General features: G+C 41.4%; 1 protein-coding gene across 1 annotated transcript in view; it reads left to right on the top strand.

Annotated features, from left to right (window-relative positions):
* LOC113149720 (LHFPL tetraspan subfamily member 6 protein) overlaps positions 1-23,601 on the top strand; it is a 38,606-nt gene that overhangs the window by 12,998 nt on the left and 2,007 nt on the right. The window contains exon 3 of the mRNA XM_026341968.1: positions 21,376-21,474. Within this exon, the coding sequence (XP_026197753.1) occupies positions 21,376-21,474 (99 nt within the window). The remainder of the gene's footprint in view (positions 1-21,375; positions 21,475-23,601) is intronic.

Raw genomic sequence — 23,601 nt, 5'->3', positions numbered from 1 at the left:
TGGTGAGAGCTGGTGGATCAGGAAGTGAAACCCTCCAAAGCTGTTCTGCTCAACATATTTCCGCCTCTCTGTGATGTGCTTCACCATCTGACATTTGAAGATAGCCACGCAATAAGTGTCTGACTGGAGTGCGTGTGTGTGTTTTCGAACACAGAGCGCTCAGCCTCGCTCGTGGTGGATGCCAAATGGCTCATCATGTGCAGCGAGAGAGATAATAGAAGCCAAGAAGTCACAGGCACTCAGGCCAGCTGATAACATGCTTCATACTGTCAGTCACACATCAGAGTGGACAAAGGAAAGGTTGTGTTATTTTGATTGTTTGCCTGATATTTGTGATTTGATGCTGATTTACTGTGTTTCTTTTCGAGGCGACTGGCTCAGAAATATTGTTTCCCAATGTTGCTTTTTCCTCTTCTGTAACTGCATCAGCTCATAGGTGTGAGGAAGCAGAGGTGGCTATTAGAGATGTATGTGGATTTGACATATGTCAATCAGTAGCTACAGCTAAGACCTTGCAAAACAACACTGGATATAGGGTAGTAGATGTCCATTATTACAGCCTCCACTGTGCCTGGAGCTCTGCGATCATTTTGCTTCCAAGACGTTGTAGTTGAGGATGATTGAATGACTGATGTTTACTGTGGATGTTTCTGTTACTGAAGACTCTTCAGCCTAACTGCACTGAATATACTTTGGCATGTTATTGGCCATTTATTTGCAGGAATAAAAATGATGACACCACATGAACTGGCACGAAAATAGACATTTGCTATTTCTGTGTGAAGTTAGCCTTTAAAAGCTGTCTGCAGTCATAAATCTGAGTTAAGTCTCATTATGACTATGTTCAAAGGGAATTCATAATTAGAAATATGTGGAAGACTGTAGAGACAAACTGTCTCAAATGAAATGTCAAAGGTTTGAAAGGAAATTGGACAACTTATTATTTTAAAGGACTGCATTCCCAGGGGTTTTGTAGCTTTCATGTGTTGATGTGAACCTCACCCTCTCTGCTTCTTCTTGTCTTCTTCACACGCTCAGTCCTAGCAACACAAAGACTAAAGGAAATAGCAAATATATGGTTACTGGTCAGTCCACAGCTTTGTTCTCTATTCTCCAGAGACCATTGCAGTGAAAGACTTGAGAGGAGCTGAGCACTTTGTCCTGAGCAGTTGTCGGCTGACTACTGGCAACTGGTGCGTGATTTCCCCCGGCGGCATTCATTCAGTTTGAAAAGACACATTTATTCTAGACACATAGACTCCACTTCAGACTTCAAACAGAACAAGCACGAGTGTTTTACAGTTACGTTTAGCATCAGAAAAATAGTTTTCACTGATGAAACATAAGATATGGGATGAGCAAGTCAAAAAAGCCAAAAGTACAAACCACTGTGGTTTAATAAGAAACTCGGATACAAAAATGGGACCAAGCAACCTAGTTGTGGTTCTAACTCCGCTGGTCATGAGTTTGTTTCTTTATAGAAAACTAAGCTTCCTTGTTTGAACTCCTCTGGGTTTTCACAGGCATCCTGTTTCTTGGAAGGCAACTGAGAACAACAACTCAAAGCAAAGACAGCTTGTACAGAGTTATCACAGAACTTTAAAGATGTGCTGTCACTGAGGCAAAGTATTCAAAGAGCCATCCTTCCCACTACTGATTGATGGGCTCTCAGCAGGGTGCCGCTGAGTCAGGGAGGCACCTGCCCTGAGCCACAGCAATCTGTAATCATGATCAAACCTCAGATCTTTAGCTGGGAGTCAGCTAGTGTCCTTGCGCTAGGCTTTGTTGTTTTGAGCATGCTCTTCTCCCCTCGGCAAGCCCTTCAGGCAGTTACACAGAAGGCACGCGGGAGTTGTGGGGACAGTACAGGATAGAGATTTAGACACAAGCTGGCACCAGGATCAGGCTTGTGACAGGGACGTTCTCAGACGGTATTGATCTGAAAAGAGATCTACATCCTCTCCTGATATACCAACAGGCCGCTGTTTGTCACTTGTGATAGTGAGCAACCTTCCTCTGCCTCGCTGTGTAACCTGGACGTGTTTTAATATGGTTTCTACTAACACCTTTATATAAATCTGTTGTTCTGTCTCCGATATTCAACCATAAACCTATTTCTTTTATATTTTGTCCTTAAAAGCCACAAAATAATTGATCCTACACCATGTGTCTGACAATAAAGAAATCCCTTATACCTCGGCTAAACATATCACCCTCTAATATCCTCCTTTACCTCAGGGTTTTGTGATAATTACCCCATTGTTAGACCTTGAGTTTGAGAAGTAACACCTAACCAAGGGCAACGTGCCGCGTGCAGAGCAGGACTGTGATTCATGTGTATAGCTTGCTATATATCTTCAAGGAAGCGGTAATAGGTGGGGGTGAACAAGGGGAAAATGGGCTGCTGTCGCTTGAGTAGCTGCTAATGTGGTCTTTCCAGTGATAATGAAACAGTTGGAAAGATGATCCTTTATTGCTGTGTGCAGATGGCCTAAACAATACAAATAAACAGCTTAAACTTTTGCATAGCCTTTTTATGGTCAATATTAATACAGTAGGTGTTCAATTCCCAAACATATTTCAGTTTATTATGATACAAAATAGAGAGAGTGGCAGATTCTTACATATAAAAAGCTTAAAAAAGCTTTAATCAACGTTTGGCATTATGCTTACTTAATACCTTAAACAATTTAATTGCTGACTCAGTCATATACATATCCTTTATATCATTTATAGAACAGTAAACATCTCAAGTCACATGCTTGCTACTTTACTTTTGAAGGAGAGAAAAACACTCCACCCTCTCTTTTCACCATCCCATTTCTTTTTGCTTGGCATGTCAACTGTGATCCAGACCTAATCTACCAGCCCAATAGTTAGGTCCCTGCAGGAAGCCTGGGGGCCCCAGGCTCTGCACCACTGCCTCATCCGTCTTCAAGACAGGCTACAGGCAGGGGCCAGCGTCATGCCTGTCCTGTTGCACTTGCATATGCAGAGCTACGAGTGGATGCTGAACCCTGAAGCCTTCATCTGGTCACCAGGTGGGCACCAGAGCAGTGGCCTGTCTCTTCCTCCATGCTCTGTCTGTAAGCGTGGAAATGAAAATCAGTAGAGATGACCCTCTTCCCCTGTGGGGAGCCTCCAGCCTCCTCAGAGGCAACAAACAGGCAGCGGTTCTCACACACTGAGGTGACAGAGAGCAAATAGCACTGGAAGTTAATTTCGCTAGCTGTGCTGTTTGTGCAGTTTCATGTTTTCTCTTTGGACTCCATTTTGTTTTGGAAGCTGCTCATATACCACATATTGTTTGCTGAAACTGAACACTGAACGTTTTTTTTCTTCTTGTTGTAAATTTCAGTCATATCTTTGTCACTTTGCCAGGTTTGAAACTAAACAATCAGTCTGACAGTTATGCAAACACATGCACATGGTGCAGCAGCAGCCAAAGATGCTTCATCAAGGATGCTCTGCCATCAGTGTGTTTGTTCCCTATTAGACTAAGATTTTAGGAAGACAAAGAACTGCAAGTCGTTTGTGTGATTGTTTGCTTGTGTAACGTATTTATCTGACTGTGGTCTGTTGTAAAAGAATTGTGTAAATCTTTAAAAGAAAAAATATCAAGAATTTATTATGGAGTCTCTGTATTCAAATTTAACAGCCAGGTTTTCAATGCATTTTTCTGATTTTATTATCATCAAGAAACTGTACAGTAAGAATAATTTTACACAAAACTCACTGAATAAAATTGAGCACAGTTTTGCACACACTGTACATAAGCTAAAACAGACAACAACAGACAGCTGGCCAGTCCTACAGTGAGTTGTTTATTCTGGCAAGCACACTAAGAAAGTGGTACAATTGTGGTAAAGTGAATGACATAGTGCCCCTGACAAAGCTGTTAGGGGCCAAGCTCCTTGTTTGTTCCTTTTGAGGGGAAGTCAAATACAGCCTTGACAAACTTAACACCGCAATAGAGGCAAACGGCCTGAAGCCAGATGTTGATTGAACATCAGATACCCCATTTAAGCTGTTTTTCATCAGAAAAATAACCCATGAAATGAAGCATTTTAGACAGCAGCCATAGACTTTAACCATCCCCTCCCTCATCTCTCTGCACTTCTCTCTGCACCAGCACATTGAGTAAAGAATAGATTAGAGAGTAATGAAATAAGGACATTTAAAGAAAGATTTGAATTGAGTGTCAGCCATGGGTAGATGATCACATTACCAGTTGTCCAATGCAATGACTTTCCTTCCCATTAAGAGGCATTATGATCTCCTCTGCAATGTAATTAGAGTGTAAATGGGCCCATGTCTGTTCTTCTGAATTTTATTTAGCTGTTCTTTTTCTTGTTACTGGTGCCAGTATGTCAGTATTTGGAGACTTCATTAGATCAGATAATCATCTTTTGGCAGCTCAGCTATCCTGCCCCACATTTCCCGTTGAATTGCACGTACCTGAAATGAAGAAAATAACCGCCTACATTTGCTCCATTTGTAGGCATGAACACTTGAAAACCCTACACATTTTTATTTTGAGGTAGAAGCAGTTTCAAACGTTGAAGTCAGATGGTAAAATAGTTTTTAATCAACCTCTTCCTCTGAGCCCCAAGTCGCAGGTCTGTTAGGTCCACTTTCTTTCACCTCCTTTTCCAGGGGCTCCTGTAGGTTGATGGAAGCTGAAGCTGGGGGGAGGGTTGCGAAAGAGAAGGGGCTTTGGAGGCCACCCGTGGAATCTTTGCATACCACCAGGGAAAGTGGGAGGATTTTTACACCTCTACAGGCTCCAGACATCCCCTTCTCCCTGTGCCTCCCAGCCAGCATCATAAACTGTGAAGCAGCAGCTGGTGTCAGAGAGAGAGAAGGAGAGAGAGAGAGTGACGCCCTGCTATCTCACTTACCATCTTCTTTAAATAAAGGCCAGTAACACAGAAGAGCGGAAGATGTGGCACCCATCCCTTCATCGAATCACCAGATGGAGCTGATCTAAATCAAGTTCCCCCTGCTATAAATACAATGGAAAACAGGCAGACACAGGGAATAATAAACGGCAGCATATGCCGTGGTCAACCTCTGTGGGTAGAAAGGAGTGCTATTCCTTCATGCTTTGCATTTCTCCTCTGAATTCAACCATAAAGGCACTTAGTTTAGCATGCACCACAGCAGGAGAAGCTCTGGCAGCAGGACATGCCAATCAGACCAGTGGCCCCATTTCCATTTTTTCTCTGCTGAAGAAAAACAAGTTGAATACAATGAAAATTAGTTATGTGATGAAACTCTTTAGTGTATTCATCCTTATAATCCAGCAACTGCTCGATATTACAAGAGGCTCAGTGCCTTATAATGCTGTAATTGAATGTTGAACTAGGGGCTAGTTGGGTTAAAAGCTGCTGTGGTTTTATTTTCTCCCGTCCTATCGGTATCATTATCTTTGGATGGGTGGAGGAGGGTTGCCTTTGTTGGCCTGCATGGATCAATTAAGCCATCAGGAGGGAGAGACAGTAATAAGACATGTAATGGAAGGTCTCTTTTCCTTGGGGAAGGGTATTAAATTCATCACCGCCTTGTGTTCTCACATTTATCACTGGCGCATTACAACTTGTAATCAGTCACAGATGTCAGGGTTGGTGCTGACTCTCTGTCACTCCTCATGCCTTGACACTGGTATCAGTTACTACATAATGCATTTAATGTATTTTCCTGCAAACTGTATAAATCTCTATGTGAGGATCAGATGAAATTACTTCACCAGTTATAAAATTACTACATAAAATTTAATGATATCTCTGATTTATAGGCTGATGTTTTCTTTACAAAATAGGCCAAAATGCTTTTTAGCTTTCCTACAACATGATGCCTGTGCAGAGGTAGGACACAGTGGCATTGCCTTCCCATTCAAAATGAGCTTCCAGTTCCAGAATAGCACACTCCACATGTGAAGTGTGATCCTGGGGTACAAATGTTCCATCTTCACATTATAACACATAACTCCCAACTCTAGTGACAGACATGCCTGTCTGTCACTAGAGTTGGAATTTGGTTTCACACTTCCTTCCACAAGTTGGTTTCATCCAAACCCTGCTGGTGCCAAAATGGGAAAAGAAATAGTCAGAAAAAACATGAACATTGGGGAGTTTACATGTGTTGCCAAGGTGAAGTGCAGCAACAGCTTTAATCCAGCAGTTCAGTACTGACCAAAATACTGCTGCACTGCACTTGTAATTAATGGGTTTTGGAATAAAACGTTTGCTTGCCCCGCCAACCCACAAATTTCACTTTGCACATTGTGGTCTGGCAGGAATTTCAGCCATGCTGTACAAGAGCGGAATGACAGTCCTCTTCTCCAGTTGTGAATTATTACAAACCCTTCCTGCACCTGACTGCATGAACACATCACTGAATTAGCTACCATTGGTCTTTCCATCTGTTTTCCAAATTAACTTCAGACTGTGAAAAAACAGATATTAGTTTATTGTCCACACAGTCAACTTAAACTGGACAGAAATGATCTAATAACCACAAATCCCCTACACCCAACACGTGGTTCAAGTAGAAGAGAGATTTGATTCACATCATCTAAACAGTTCCCCATAATTTAGTGATTGGTTTGCCAGCTGTCAGGCTCAGTCCATTCTTTACAAGCTCTGTGGTGGAGTAAAGATGAGGGCGTTCAAGACAAGATTAAAACATGTAATATTGTGCTGCCACTCTTTCCTGTATAAAATGGTACAAACCTGGTATGCAGAGCCATTGTTGACTCTGCATTATGCTGGCAGTAGAGGTAGTAAAATGTCCACATCCATGCCAGCTTGATGTCTGCATGACAGCTTGGGGCCTAGGCGCAAAGGGGTGTGACATTTTCCTGATGTATTATTTCTGTAACTCTCTCTTGGGAGCCAGTTGGAAAAGTAATAGGTTAGGGTTAGATTGAGGCTGAAGTAGGACTAAGATACAAACAAGTAGTCTTCATAGTGGTCCTTTTGAGAATCCAATAGTAGAAGGTGATATAGCATTTAGAGTGAGAAAGACGTTCTGAACTTTACCTCCTTTCGCCTCCAGTGTAGACATGCAAAAAACACCAGCGATGCTGCTGCTGCTGTGTAGACACACTATGAGCAGCTATCTGTATTTGCCATCATAAGGTAATTGGTAGGCGGTGTAGTGGATCCATCAAAGCAAACATGGACAGCGGAAGCACAGTGAGAATCTTGCAGAGTTCTGCCTGCCTCCTTGGCCTTGCCATATGGTGTTAGTGGAGGTGCCAGCGCCTGGGGAGGATGCAGCCGTATGGTGGCAGGAAATACACAGACAAAGCAGTGTGTCAAAACAAGACAGAGGAGGAATGTGAGTCTCTCTGCTGCAATGCAAACAACAGACGTAGCATGCGAACATGCTTTATGACAGAGACAAATGAATGAGAGAGTAAGAATTGAAAGGGTCAAAAATGACCTTCAAACTAAATTACGACAATTTCCTCAGCACAGCCATAAAGACTAGTGTCTTTTATCACTCTGCATTGCCATCTTTTACCCTCTTTCTTCCTCTTCTGTTAAACGCCTTAACAAGAAACACATAAATAAATAGATTCTGCTGGAATCTGTTTTCCTCTCAAGTATTACAAATGTCTTATTGAATTCAGCCTTTGCCATGATCCCATCAACGACACTGCGAGTCGTGTCCTCTGCCATTTTAAAGGCATTTCTGTTCTCCTCTCTGTTGCACATTTGAAAAGAATGATTGCTATGCTGAGAGGATGGATGAGGGACTAAAAGTAAAAGCCAAAACCAGCCCGAAGAATGTGTTAGCAGAAATGAATGGCTGGATGAGTAGGTGGGGGTGGCTCTCCTATATTTTGTGTGACCTTTTCAGTACGACTCGGAGGATTTTGGTGCCATCTGTGCCCTCTGGGTTCCACTAATCCCATTGCTGCTACACTCAGCAGTAATGGGCACCTTAAACCTTTGGAACATGCTCCCGATCTTACACAGACTTAATCACAGGACCACACTCCTTTCTTTGTTGCAGCTCCCACTAGAATACAGTGGCAAGAAAAAGTATGTGAATTATCTGGTTTTCTGCATTAATTTGTCATAAAACATGATCTGATCTTTATCTAAGTCATGAGTAATAACAAATAATAACGTGCCTAAAATTAGAACAACCATAAATAGCTCATAGTGCTAGCGGAAAATGTATGTGAACCCTAGGAATTAATACCTAGTTGCAATGTTCTTTTTAGTAAGCAGCAGCCTTCTCATGGTGTCCCACCATAGACACCCTGCTTGTTCAATGTTTAACTTTTTCTTGCCACTGTATACGTCTTATCTCCATTTACATTTATTTCCTCTTGCATTAGTGTCATTGTGTTCTAGGGATAGTTATTGCTTTGCCTCTGCTTTTATGTGGATATTTTGTCAAAACAAAACAGTTTTTCATGAAGGATTTACCAGAAATAATCTATTGCTTGGCTGAAATGCCTGAACTGAAACACAGAAAAACACATTTAATTAACACAGAGGCACAATTTAGACATTTAAAAACATCAAATAGGTTTTTTCTCCTTTTGACCCACACTTGAATGCACATGTACAGTGTTTATTGTTGCTATTGTTGCTGCCATATCAGTTTCTCTCCATCTCAAAATGCATTTTTCAGCCAGCACAGATTCCACTTTATTATTTTGTTTTCTCTCTTAACCCCGTCAGCTGAACTTTGAAGTACTCTCTCCTTCGTAAATGAAAGTGCGCTGCCTGGGTGTGTTTATTGACTCGCTTGTGCTGTCACGTTCATGCTTCTGCCTGCTATGCCTGGGCTCCAAAAGGCTGGAAATAAGTATCTTTAGAGACAGAATACCCAGCTGAGAGGAAGCCCATTTTAGCTTTGGCCTCATGACAAAAACTGAACATGGTGTAACAAATAAAAGGAATTCCAATTATGTGTTGGACAAAGAACTGCAAAAACGAAGGGTTTATGAATTAATTCTCAGATGCAAACTGATACCACGTGAGCAGACTCACACTCACACACCAAAGTCAGCATTATTCTTGATGTTGGTGATCTATCCCTGGCATTCTCGGTCTCTGGTGACTTAATTCCCACTCTTGCCGCGACAATCCAAAGACTGCACTGCGTGTCAGAAAAGGTTTAGGACTTTGTTTTATTTGACACTTGCTTCAGCAGCTTAGTTTCTTGTCAAGTGTGTTGCAGCTGCTGGAGGTTTTCTGCTTTTCTTTTCATGACTGTTCGCCTCATTTTCCTCAGCTCTGCATTCCCCTGTGTGGAAAATCCTAATCGTATGCCCTGACTCTGTTTTGCTCTTCTCTTGGTGGGTGAGATACTGTAGAGTGGATGATCAAAGTCTTTCTTCGTCATTCTGGTTGAGGAAAACAGAAGCTTCACATTTCTCTCGAGGATATGCACTGTGGTTTGCCAGTACAGCTCTTCATATTATTCTCTTTTGTTTTTTTGTTTTTATAATGCTAATTAATTTTTGCTTCCAACACCTTAACACTGGTACGTGCTAAAGATTCTTCCTCAGCCATCAAGAGACCACTTCAAGCGTAAGAGCCAACCATAACTCACAATATTAAAGAGTTTTTTTCTTCTTTTGATAATTTCTCTCATCATTTGAAATAATTTTTAGAAGTGGAGGCAGTAACAGAAAAATGCAATAGCAGGATCTAAGAAACACATGAGACTGATAGTCCAGCAGTAAGAGGAGAGCTAAGTCAACCTCTAATGGATTTGTGCACCGTGGCTGCTGTGTGTAATGTTTGTGACACGTATGTGATTTATTACTGTGAAGCTTTCATGCAGGACGGGTTTTTTGGTGTGATTTTTTTTTGTTGTTATTATTAAACTGGTTCAAGTGTGGAAGTGCTTCCCTGAGGAATGATTCATCGCTAGTTTGCCAGGATGCAACCAGTGCTCGGCTCCCTAACGTATGAACCAGCGGAGCAACCGGAAGAGTTTTCTACTCTGTGTGTCCCCCTAGTTTCTGCTGTTCATTCATCTCCACATTGATTTTAATAGTTGGGGAGGTGGGGGTGGGAGAGCAACTTTTGAGGGATGGATGGTCTGCAGGCTGCAAAGTCTGATCTCATTTATATTTTTTATAGCTTACAAGGAGAAACAGTAAATTGTAACAACACTCCCCCGTGGGTGATGAATTGAGGGTGATTGCCTTTGGGGACAATCAAGCCAAAAGTCAGACTTGCATTTCGCTTTTTCTCACACAGTCGATGCAGAATTTTGCATGCTGACAACAACACAGCATGTGCAAATAAAGATCTTAACACTGAATCATCAGATCAGAGTGAGGACACAGTGACCTTCAGGTTTGGGGGATGGGGCGTTTTTTTCTTTAGGGACTAACCAGTGGGCTGAACTCAACCTCTCCTCCATCAAGAGTTCCCATGTTCCCAGACATCAGCGATTGTGTCTTAATGAATTCACTGAATACTAATCAGGCAGCCTGGGTCCGGGGGGTGGGGCAGGGCTTGACACAGACAAGGTCCCCTATAAATATGGTGAGGATTTTTTGTCTCCTGCTCTCATTGCATTCCTCATTATTTAGAAAACAGCAGAAATGAAATTGGGGTCGTTGCCTCTGAGATATCTTTTTTCAGTCTCGTCTGTTTTATCGTGATGCTCTCGTGCTTCATCTGTCAGCTAATGCTCTTGTTAATCTCATTGTGGAGTTGTGACTGACTCGACTCAGCTTGTTTCTTGGGAATATCCTGTTATTGTTTCGTCTTCACTGTCTTCAAATCGCTCCAGTTCAGTGTGCGTATATTTTTCTGTCTAGACCCCCTTTCATAAAAATGTTTCAGCACCACTGGCCACAGGTTATATCCACTAACATTAATCAACACTCAACAGACTCTTAATCTCTTATCCGAGTCCCGTTAGCCCCACGGACAAACTTTTTATAGCTCAATCAATCAGACTGACTGGCTCTGAAATGTCCAGTGGTACATGCTCAACAGCATTTGGCAGGCTATTCAGTCACTGCGAGACTACTGTAACAGGGTTATAGTAATCAACATTCAAGAAAAAGAAAAGATTCATCCCAGACAAAAAACTATTCACACATGCAGCGACCTATGATCTCCGATAGCTCACTCATCATTTGTGAGCAGGAACAAGTCCGTCTTAAAGCCACGGCCGCTCAAATTGATTCAATCAGGAGACTCATTGTGGACGAGCTCTTTTGACAGTGAACGGGCGCCTTTGTGGACACATGACATTACAGAAGTGAACTTTTCGGCCTCATCACTGAGAGAACTATAAGTTAATTTTGCTCTGAAGTTTTACGGTTTCATCTTACAAAGTTGATCTCTAATTCATCGTCAGTGCAGCAGACCCAAGTTTTATCTCTCATTTTAAGCCTCTGAAGAGAGTCGTTCGTGTTCATGAATACTGATTGAACTTTACAAAGCTCTATTTGCAAGGAAATAATATAACATTAGGTCGGGAAGTGATTTGTAAAATTGAGGGAGATCGCTAATGTTTTAATTCACATACAAATCTGCCATGGATGTAATTTAAATTATATTCAAGACTAATTTAACTGCCATATCTTGGTGAAGTCAGAGGTCCCTGGGTACTACTTACCAGTAACAATAAAGAGAACAAAAATTTAATTTGTAATTTCTTCTTATAGATGCAAAATTTAGCTCTTCATCACAAAAATGGAAGAAGAGGTAACTGAATTGTAGTGCTTTTGGGGGGGAATTTTAAATGAATCTTTGTTTAATGACTAATTCTAATATCTTTGACTTCTTTTGTGCGGGTGGGTGTTTTGTTATTATATCTGATGTACTGCACTTAATTCTATTCTTATAACGTTTTTCCAGAAACCTCTGAGATAAGGAGCAAACATACTGTGATATTAGTCTTTTGTGAAGAGTGAGAATTCACTGTAATCGCCCTGACTGTTGCAGGAAACCACTGGCGCATAAAGTGCATTGTTCCCACATCGTTTTTCCTCTCTCTTTTAAACATCTTGGTGAGAGGTAGTTGTGGAAGGACTCAGGGAACTATTGATTTTCATTCGTCCTTGCTCCCCTGCTATAATCTGTGGGTTCATGTGATCCACTAACTCTTATGACATGAATGCCTGCAGCTTGATTAGAGCCATATGTTTGTGGGAGGTGTAATAGAAGTGTTAAGTCTGTATTTGTCTGCAGCATAATAAAATGAAACTTGGCCGGAGCACGGTCCTGTTTTACTTCTTATTTTATTGGAAAAGTATCACGCTGAATAACTGCTCCATTGTTCATTCTGCGCTATGTCTTGTTTTTTTCACATTTTCCTAAACGGACAGAGTAGTAAATAAAAGAAAGCCAAGGATTTATTTCAGATAATTAAGGCTGTTTTCTGTATTCTCTGTAATTACCTATATAAACTGCTTCATTCATTGCCCACCTGCTAACGCTCAACCAATTCAGTTTTAATCTCTGGGTTTAAGCTGATCCAACTGGTTTTATTTCTTTTAACATAAATGTTTTGATTTGGGTTGCCTGCAGGGCTTAACTGACAAAATATGGTTTATCAAGCTGAAGATTTAATGAATGTGCCTGTAAAAACACGCCAATACATTTATCGAGGGCTCTGCCCAAGAAGCAAAGATAATCAGAAAACTATTTGAATGGAAGTGAAATAAACAAGTGTCATTGTCGCGTCTCTTTTCCACACAATCAGTGTTAAGAAACCGCAGTTTATTCTAGATCTTATTTTATTACCTATCAGTTTATAGGAGTCACTACGGTGTTGTTAAGAAGAAAAGCATAACCAGGAGGCTGCAGTTTGATTACTAACATTTATCTGAATTTAATCCGCTTTAGTGTACTTCAGTAAGCTTTACCACCGTGTCTGCATGGCAGCATAAAAAAAAGCAAGATAATGGTAAATCTTCATATGAAATGGAATTGGTCGCCTTTCCTTGACATCTGTTTGGTTTCAATCTGTGGCATCATCAGGGCAGAAATAGCATTTCATCCTTGAGCGAACAGGCTAAACCAGATATTATATGATTATGTGGGATCACAATACCAATTCAATATCATACAAAATGTCAAAAGCGCACACAGGGCTGCACAACATCATCTCCGCCTCTCTTTTGTATTACCCTATTGTATTGCTCGCAGATTACTTGACATGTTACATAATGTGTTCTCATTTCAACTGTTCTCCTCTCCCTCAAGGGCTCTCAAATGTCATGATAACAGCATGTGATGGAAGAGGAGAGACACTGGTGCATTGTCTTCTAACCTGCAGAATCTGTATAAGTTAGAATACAGTTTAATTTGTAACCTCCATGGGTTCGGACAAAGGTTTCAGAACGTTTCCACTTTCCACATTTACTTTTAGTAACAGCAAAACCCTCTGCTTCAGCTGTTTGCTTTGTTTGGATGTGTATATAAGTTAAATTCTGGTGTTATTACAATTCTCCATTCCAGGGCTTTAGAGTGGGCCTCATGTCATACTGAGATTTCCACTCCTGCTGAATGGCTTTTACATTACACCCACACAATGAAATGCGGGCAGGAAAAGTGACCTCTTAGCACAGGGAATATTTGCGCTTTGAAAGTTAGGTAAGGCTGCTTAAACTCAATCCCTAAGGCTAATAAGCTAGCCTGGTGTGTGTCCCAGAAGACAGCGTGAATGCAGTGGGCCGGCACTTGAAACACAAACTATGGAGTACTTTGTACACTTGGCAGTGGGAGTCCATTTTTTCCTCAATCCCTGAGGCGTTGCATTGTCTTTTTAAAGGATCCTCTTTGTGTTTGTGGTGTGGAGCTGCTCACATGACGAGCCCCAGTACTGTCAGAGAGGCATTTTGATGTCTGGCAGTGTGTGCATGAAGCATCCTGAAACATTCATTGCATATTTGGATGCTGTTAACATGAATATTAAAGCATAGATTGCAGCGTCTTTGATATCGCTCTCCTGAGAAAGGCTTGCGTTAGCATGTTTACTGCTCATTGTAAAGGGTAATTACGCTTCGCTGTTGGTGTGTGCTGACTTTTGGACACGTGGCCTACTGTGATGCTTTTCTGTCAGGCTCTGTCAGTGGGAGGAGAGTGCTGCTCAACACATCAGACATGACCCAGTTAGAAGAGCTACACTTGTAGGACCTTATAAAGTGGATCCTACCCTGAGGAGGATTTCCATACCCTTTGGCTTTGTTGTTCCCCTCACAAGTTCCCTACTTCACTCAACTTGCCTCTCTGAAGGCTGGAACAGCCATTGCTTTTTAAATTGAAATTCCAGACTGTCATGCTGATGGTATAATAGTTTGAAGAAGATGTTCATATATATTCTCAGTACATTTCCCACTGAAATTTCAGTTCAATTAGACTGAGGTACTGTTTTCCAGAATCGACTATAAGTTAGCTTTGATTCAATTTATGTCATGACCAAGTAAAGTAGCTTATTGTCAGCATCCTGCCACGAAGCCTCACAAAAATAATACAGAAAGTCATTAAAATATTGCAAGATATTGCAAAAGCTAATCTTTCCTTCGGTGAAAAAAAGCGTAGACAGCAAATTAATACCAGTGCTGCACCGTAGCAATCAGGTGATCTTGGCATGGGAGGGTTTCTCAAATACTGATTCACTGTTTCCATTGTTGCTCATGCTTTAGATTCCACCACAGTGTTTAGCACCACGGTGACTACATTTACAAGGGAAAAGTAAAATTGTGCAGCATTTTGGAAAAGTCAGACAAGGAATTTCTCTCGGATGCTGCTGAATTCTTTCTCTTATTTTTTTGTCTGCTTTTTATTTGACTTCTCTAACTGGAAGGAGGGGAAGGGGGAATGTCCAATTTGCAATGTGAGATCAGAGGAGACATGGTTGAGGTCACAAAGAGGCGTGGGTTTGTAGCTGGAGAGAGTGAGACATACAGAAAATATCTGCACCCCCGTGTGAAAAGCTCATTCTCTCCACAAATTCAGAAGATGTTCTCTTTTGAACGTTATTTGTGACGTATTTACCGCGCCCTGCTTTCATCTTGTGTATGTTTTATACACTGTGGGCTCCTGAGCCGTAGACTTAATGCTGTTTTTTCCACTTAATACTTGGCCGCTGCTCAATGAACCGCAAGTTAATTTGCTCTTGTAATTGGTGTGTATATTAATTACCGAATGTAGTCGGAAACTGTGTGACAAATGGACGTTGTGATTAGATAAGACTAGCTCTTGACAGAACACTTGTAGCAAAAGCACTGAAACAGATCAATATAACAAGCTGCTTACTCTGCCCAGGGCCAGTGATGGTGACTGATGGATGAACGTGGAAAAAAATAAGAGTGTGGCAGGAGTCGCACAACCCCAGAGAAACACACTACTCTGAGCTTTTTTTGGCCAGTTCTTTAGGAATATGTAATCAAACCCAGTCTCATTTTCGTCACCACAAACTTGAACTTTAAGTAACTGTTAAGTACTTGTTAGGCTTTAATGCACGGTTTGCTTTCACCACTGCATTATACAAACAAGACCAGTGGTCCAAAAACAGCATCAAGCGTGTGGACTCATATCATTTTTTTGCAGGTTGTTCCTCTGCATGTCATGGAACTTCCCAGATCTGTGGTGTTTCATAAACCACAGCACGGCCCTGTTTATTAGTAATGCTTCGAGATAGCTACTGATGCAGAGCAGATGAAGCAAGCCAAAACGGGAAGTGAAGGGCAAAACACATTTGCAAGATAAAGACCTCACATAAAACTGATCTAACAATAAGTCATTTGATGGCTGATGGGATAGAAAGGAATTTATAACTGTCTGACCTTTTCTTGGTGCTGGCAGAAGCAAATACCAGAGGGAATAGGGGGACATTTGTCATGGAGAGGGTGGTCACAGTGTTGGTGAGAGGCCTGAACTCGATGTAGAGGGTGTTTGTCACAGAGCTCTGATCTTACGGGCCTGGTCAGTAATACAGTTTCTCACTTCTTGTTAGTGATGGAGGTAGTCTCTAGTAAGAACTGTGCAGAAAAACAACAACAGCAGTGATTAGCAAAGTAACAGTGATGAAAAAACAAGATAGTTGAAGAATACTACTTAACATGCTTGACGTAGCTTTGTAAACAAGTAGGAAACTAATCAGCAGTCTATTGGCTAAATAACACTTGAATGCCAGCCACTGTCAGCAGCAGTATTTGTATGCTTCACGGTGCACATCGCTCACCGCATGTATTTCACATGCTATCTTTAAATCCCCTCTTTCTCTGCATCCCCCCCTCATCCCTCGCCTCTCACAGTTCCAGCAGTGTTTCAGCTGAATCTCCAGATTCCCCAGTTGCCCATGTAGAAGCAACCGTCTTCGCCAGCAAAAATGCTCACATAAACACTTCTGGTAAACTGACTGTATTGATCCAACTTGAATGACAGAGAATCAAAGCATCAGAAGTAGAGCAGGCACGCCGCCCGTGTCGGTGTGCTTTGTGTTTCAAGTAGCAGAGAAAACATGCCTCAACATCCAGGGATGGTTGTGTTGACAGATGAGTCACGTGGACTGTTCAAGTGACACTGGGAACCTGTCGCTGCCTCAGATTAAAGCTTAATAAAGCAAACAGCCACAGCCACAGCCACACACACACACACACACACACACACACAACATGTTACCAATACCATTTCAAAGAAGGAAAGAAGAATGAGTCTGAACATGTCGTTCTTTTACCTGCTCCTCTTTATTTTCTATTTGTTGTGAGTATGAATTTGTTACTTTCATAGTGAATTTAACTATGACTGCAGTATTAAATCTTAAAATCATCTCATTTTATATAATAGTCGACAAAGAACCCTTGTTGTGAGTTTATTTCCCTTTTTTCCATTCATCTCATTGATCCTGATGCTGTTTTTTTCTGTCTTTCCTCATCACACTAACATATTTCTGGAAAATTAATATATAAAACCACTCTGAGACTAGATCTAAACCCTTTGGAAATGTGAAAACAGGCCAAAGGACAGGTAAAGGTGCATAATATTTAGGCAGCACATAGCACACCTTCCCAGGTGTGGTTGCTCCTACATTTTCCGTCCTCTTTCGGATTATGATCCTCCAAGCCCAAAAGGGAATGTCTTACATTAAGCCGGCCCATTCAGGCATATCCCCACTCCAGTTCCCTGGCCACCAAAAAATTCTCTCCAGCTTAGTGGCAGCCTTTTCTCCCTGTCCTCTTTGGCCTTTTGAATGATAACCTTGAATAGCATTGTCTTGGGGCATGAAGGGGGCTAAAGAAATTCCTTGGTTCTGGACAGAGAGCAGGAAGGCTTGACAAAAGGCATCAGCACTCCCTAAATCAGAGAATGTGGAGGATATGAAAAGGGGGCAGTTTTTCTTTCAGGTAAAAAGCGTTGACAGAAAAGGATGGGGGACAATAGCACAGCTCTGATAGAATAAAGCCATCCTCTTTGTGCTTTTTAAAGCATTTGAAAATGCGATTTCAAAGTGAGCTCAACTGCGATGATGAAATCTGAGGCAAGGAAATGCAGAAGAGAGATCGCTATATTAGAGCAGATCTGATGGACTGAACACTGATATGTCAGGCTGATTGTATTTGGTTGAGGCCATAGAACTGAACTCTTTCCCAGTTCATAGAATAGCCTTTCAGAGAAGCCATTAGGCCCTGAGATAGTCGTTGTGATAACGACTGCATGGAGATCAATTGAAACTCGATCTGTGAATAAGTTGTCTGACCTCTTATTCTCCACTTATATTCTCCACTGCACGCTCCCTCCGACCCTTTTCCTCTTCCTCCTCACTTTCCTTCGCATCAGCTGGCTGCCATAGCAACTGAAAGACGACAAAATAGGCTACGGTTTTACAAACATTGGTGTTGGCGAAAAGCTGCACGGTAAACAAACAAACCTCCCAGGCCTGTGTTGACAGAGCAGCACTTGAACCTCTCCTGATCGCCCAGAAAGCTGAGGGCATCTTTAAGTTTGACCTGAAAGGAAACTAGTTATTTTGACAGACACCGAATGGATGCCGGTGGCTTCACATTTACGATCTTCACTGTCTTTTCCACCATGTCTTGTATTTGCTGCGTAGATGCTATAACAGCCATCTGCAGACTTCTTCCTAATGGCAGCTTAGTGGAGTCCTGCAATGATTTCTTCATGAGGTAGCCATCTGCTGACAGCAAATTTCCCCTTGTTGAAGCTCACCGTGTTGTCTGAGAGCGAGAAAAACATTTCTGTGGTTTGGGGAAAGCAATTAAATTCTCAAAAACCCCTGAACAGGTAGAATTAAAGTGATTTAACTGGCTGCAGATTTTGAGTTTATTATGTGGTCGAGTGACAGCGTCAAAAGTCTAAAGGCATCACTTGGTTTACCTGCAGTGACATAATATTTAAAAGTCGAATTGGTCCATTTTCCACTGCATTATTCTTATTTGACTTTAGTTTTTGCTCACCACAGCGAGCCAATTTGTCCTGAAGGGATTATTCTTTTTATGTCCTAACTCTAGCATGTGGTGTGGTGCTTGTGATTACAACATTTCTGTTCGCTCATTCTCAAGACTCACTGGGACATCAGATTAAAATTCACCAATGATTTATAGAATAAAAACATAATAACACATAATACAAAATGTCTACATATGCAGGCTGTTGTGAGGTCAGCGAGGCTTTGCTCAGAGGTCACAAGCCAAACAGACAACCACATGCTAATGACACAAAGCCCCAGACCAGGGCGCATCAGTGTCAGCTTTAGAAATCACAACGACAGGAAGTATCTGTCTACAGCAGCATCCATGGAGAATCCGAGCCTGAGGTAGTTCCCCTCTCACATGTCCACACTTCTTTCTAGCAGCCTGGCTCATAAACATTATTTCAAAGAATGTTTTGTAGACTCGGTAATCTTTCTCCTACATCCCAGTACCCAGCCTCTCTCTACCTCGGCTTCTCAGTAACCTGCATAATGAGTGTGGAGGATGGGATTTCATGGAATTAAGTATCGTTGGACAAAAATAAAAAGCCAGAAGAAAAATGTAGGAGCGCATATGGAATTGAATTGCATCTTGGCCATGTGTTTACATTTTTTGTTGGCTGCTCCTCCAGTGATTTGTGTTTCACAGTATCATATGGTAACACGTGAATGCTCACATTGATTTCACCCACTGCAGTGTGGCAGGCTCGCTGACTTTATCCCCAAAACCAACAGAAAGCACCAACGGTTCACTCAGAAACCTTTGATTTTTTGCGCTCACACAATGGAACTGAGCTCTTGTCTTTGTTGTGGCGCTAATTCTTCTCCTGTCTGTAGTCTGAAAATGGACAATTTTCAGCATTCAACCTCGTCGTCATCATCTGACCTCATGTGGAAACTATGCACTGGTGTTTTTCTTTCTCCATTCTTCTCTTGGAGGTGCCAGCTCCAGAGCAGCAGCTCCTTGTAGTTTCCATCATTTTAACAAATGTGTTAATCAAAGTATGATTGAGAATCCCCATTAATCTTGATTTTTTGAAATGGAAATAAAGCAGTTTGCTGGATAGAATAACAATGTCTTCAGGAAACAAAACCACATTTTTTCTTCTTCCCCTCTTGCTGCAAGGAAATTCGATTTGATTACATGCTGCTGTATCGCTCGGTATTACACAACACTTGAAAGAGAATTTCTGATTTAGTTAAATATTAATCATGAATACATTATCATGCTTTACAGTCTTTACTGTTACAAATTCGAATCAAAACACATTTGATAAGATTATATAACGGGGACCGTTTTAATGACTGTGTGTATGCTCACTTGCTCCTAAATGTATTTTTCTACCTTGTAGTAGTAGATCTCCACAGCGGTTGCTTGTACTGAGTTCTACATGAAATCACTCTGTTATTTTTTGCTGTACAGCTCAAGTAATGATAGTAATTTAAGGTCTGAAGCCAAAACTCGTCTGAAGTTCTCCTAATGGTGTGAAGACGAAACGGCTGAGTAGTTACATGTGAAAATCCCCGGATCCCCTCTGATCCTGAGCTGTAATGACGCAGACTTGGTCAGACCCTTTTATATCCCTTCATTCTCATCAACATGCTGGAGTTGCACTGAATTGATTTTCTACCACAGGTGCCATAATCAGCCCGTCTATTTTCTCACAGAACCAACCCTATGACATTCATCGTCCTTTTGGCTGCGGCTGGGGAAAACACAGATGTCTTATTCACTTTTCCTGCTCCACCTCAGATGTTAGCCAGTTTGTCTAGCCCATCTGTATTAGCATGTGGATTAATTCCAGCTTGTTATCTGGCCTAGATGTAAGTCGCGGATGGCAGGGGTAATCAGGTTGGAAGGCAGAGCTTTCTTTCCTTCCTTTCCTTTGCTGCCATCCTCACATCCCAAAACTGATAGCAGGGCAGACACATCGAAGGGGATTAGGCTAATGTGATGGCAGTGCCACCTACCAGGGGCACCCACAGGGTAATTTTAAGAGACAGGCCTTGGCATCTAGGGAATCATGTGAAGACCTGGCTACAGGCAAATATTGAGGATATTAATCCTTAATGTAATGGCCTTGACTAGATTTTGCTCTCGTCTCTGTGTGCAGTTTTAAGCACAGTCATAAGTCTCTTTAATCACTGACATAAAGCATTCCCTCAAGGATTTTCCAGAGTTTTACAGTAATTATTGCGTTGCAAAAAAAAAAAAAGCTTGTTTTTTTTCCGCTGTTGCCTCTGTGAGAAATTGCCAAACTATTTGCATACGTTCATTGTTCATTTGCAGCAGTTTTACGAGCTGCTGGCAGAGTGGTGCTTTGTTTTGTTGCCGTAAAAATGCAATGAAGTGTTAAAGCCACAGTCCATGTCATTTTACAAAAGGGATGTGAGGTTTGTTCAGGTGTAAAACTGCAGGAACAGGTCAGAGCAGCTTCCACGTCACTATCTGCTGGAAACGGTTAATAGGTGCAACAACAAAAAAAGTCACTGAGGTTTGGTGGCACACATCACTCTACTGTGGGGCAGCACCTCATTGTCTTTCTGGTCACTTTAATTAAAGTATAAAGCAAAGAATGAGAAAGAATCAACTCAGAACCTGAGTTTGAATTCATTTCACCTTGCTGGATGTCTGGATGCAACAAAGAAAAACACACAGCTTCGCATTTTTCTCCCTCATTAATGAAAAGATTCTTAAATTATGAAAAGCCACAGAGGCAAGGTCTCTCAAAAACAATACCTAACGTCCCCGTGGAGTCGAGTGAACACCTTGATGGGGCTCATTTGTCCTTGCTGCAGTTTTCCCCTCACAAATGGTGTAGTTTCAGCCTTCAGCCGTGTATTGTGCTGTGTTTTGAATCCCCAGTGATCAGCTGAGTTACTGCTAAGTCTTCCTTCCTCACTGACTGACTCCACTTCTCTTCCTCTTGTTCTCAGGTCTGCTCATAGGTTCAGGCTGCGCACTCTACCCACTGGGATGGGACAGTGAGGAAGTACAGCAGACCTGCAACAACAGCTCAGACCAGTTTCAACTAGGTAAGTTGTCTGCCTGGAAGATCCATCATCCACATACATCTTCAGTCTGCTCAAAAGCGCCTAAATAACACACCTATGCTTCAGCCTCGACTGTGTAAATTTGTCTCACGCTGCTCACTGATTTGGTCCCAGAACAGAAAAATCTTTCAAAAAGTTAGAAACCTAGAACAGACTTTTTTATCAGGCCCTTGACATACCTTTCTTGGAAACCAAGCAAACACAAGTCTCTGGTACTGTTAAATAGAAAAAGAGACGATATGATAAAAAGTCAACAGAACCTCCTGTTGCTTTAAAACTTTAATTAATTAAGTGTTTTACTTCTGTAAATATGTGCTGAGAATAAGCAGGAGCTCAATTTGTGCTGTGTATTCAGAGGCATAATCAGGAATATCTCACAGACTATATATATGCTACTGTATCAGGTTGAAGAGCTATTCATACCGCCGCTAAACTTTTATTTGATACCAATCAAATAGGGTTTGATTTTTTTTCAAATTAAAAAGATTAACTTATTATTAACCAAACATTACTGACCAAACATCAGAGCAAAATAGAGGACAACACTGTCACAGGTAATAAGTTGATAAAGCCCTCAGCTGACACAAATTTGCTTTCTCCTTTAATTTACATCAGTATCCGTCAAGTTAGGAAAGTTCTGCCACATTTAATTTTTTATAATTATTGTTTTTCTGCTTTATTCAATACGCAAAACCTTGTCATGTCCTCAGAATATGATTACTTAACACTTGTCCCCCTTGTTAACCATCCCCTGTGGTTTCATTGAATGACATAAATAGCATGCAGCCATTTTTCATGTGTGTGCACTAATTAAAAGATGTGCTGCATTCAAAGGTGACAGTTTGACCCGAGGATGACATAAGCAGAAAACTCATTCTTTTGGACGCATGGAAGGTGGAAGTCATTGCAGTCTGCCCATTAGATTTTGACATTTGTCATGTACAAATGAAAAATTTGTGCTGATAAGTGGCTCTGTAGGAAAGGTCAGCGGGACGTACTAGAACTATTGAAGGCGTTCAAGGTGAACCGTAATATCACAGCCAGTTTCCAGGAAGTCAAACCATTTGTTTTTTACCATCAATCAAAGTTTTGAGCTGACATTGGCATCAAAGCAACACTGCTGTAGACAATAAATATTCATATCCCATTTCATTCCAATTTAGTTGTTGTGATATATTACTCTATGATTGCCAGCAAGGCAAAAATGACAATTATCTTGTTCTGTTATTGTAGATTTAAAAAATGCAGGTTGATAAATATTAAAAAACCATGATGCATATGGAACTTTGTAAATCTGCTGATTGTATGGAACAAATAAAGCCCACAGTGTGTTTTGTGGTTATGTAAATTATGGATTTATACAGAATACAACTGCCTCTGTGTGGGCAGATAAATGTGACTGCTGTAGCAGTATTTAAATCTAAGCCATGTCCATAAAATTAAAACAGATAACCCTGACTGATTTAAATTCCTAACCCTATCATCTTAAAGACTGAAATGGAAGACCATGTTATCAGAAGTAATTATGTGTCGCAGCTCGAGTACGGGACCGCGGGCAAACATGAAGACAAACAGACAGGCGGGCAGGTTCAGTGAAGTGGCTTTAATGAAGACAAAGGTGGCTTCCAGGCAAACAGGAAGATAACAGGGGAGTTGGCATGAACAAGAGTCCACAGCATGAACAGCGCAAATGACAGCACACATACACTGTGGGAAAGGATATGAGGAAATGGGCTGGTTTGAAATATAGATGACTGAGGAGGACGTGGAAACATGTGAGCAGGTGGGTGTGGAAGACTCAGGTGACAGGTAAAGGAGGGGAAGTCCTAGAGCAGCTGGTGATTGGACGGTGAACGGCCTGAACCTAGGGGAACGAGGAGAAGGTGGAGGAGTGGGAGAGAGGCGGGGCAGGCGAAATACACAGTGCCGAGACAGGAATCGTGCCAGTTATGTTGTTTATCAATATTTATAACTTTAACTTTTTAATGAACATATTATTATTTGTACATATAAATTACAGTTAACAAGTACATGTACACCAGTGTGCTGTTAGCATATTAAATTTGCTTGTCGAAAAACGATTGCATCATGGCTATTTCCGTTTCACCC

The sequence above is a fragment of the Anabas testudineus genome, chromosome 13 (genome assembly GCF_900324465.2).
Source record: "Anabas testudineus chromosome 13, fAnaTes1.2, whole genome shotgun sequence".
NCBI classification, from domain to species: domain Eukaryota; kingdom Metazoa; phylum Chordata; class Actinopteri; order Anabantiformes; family Anabantidae; genus Anabas; species Anabas testudineus.
This window is presented reverse-complemented; position numbering and strand designations above follow the sequence as displayed.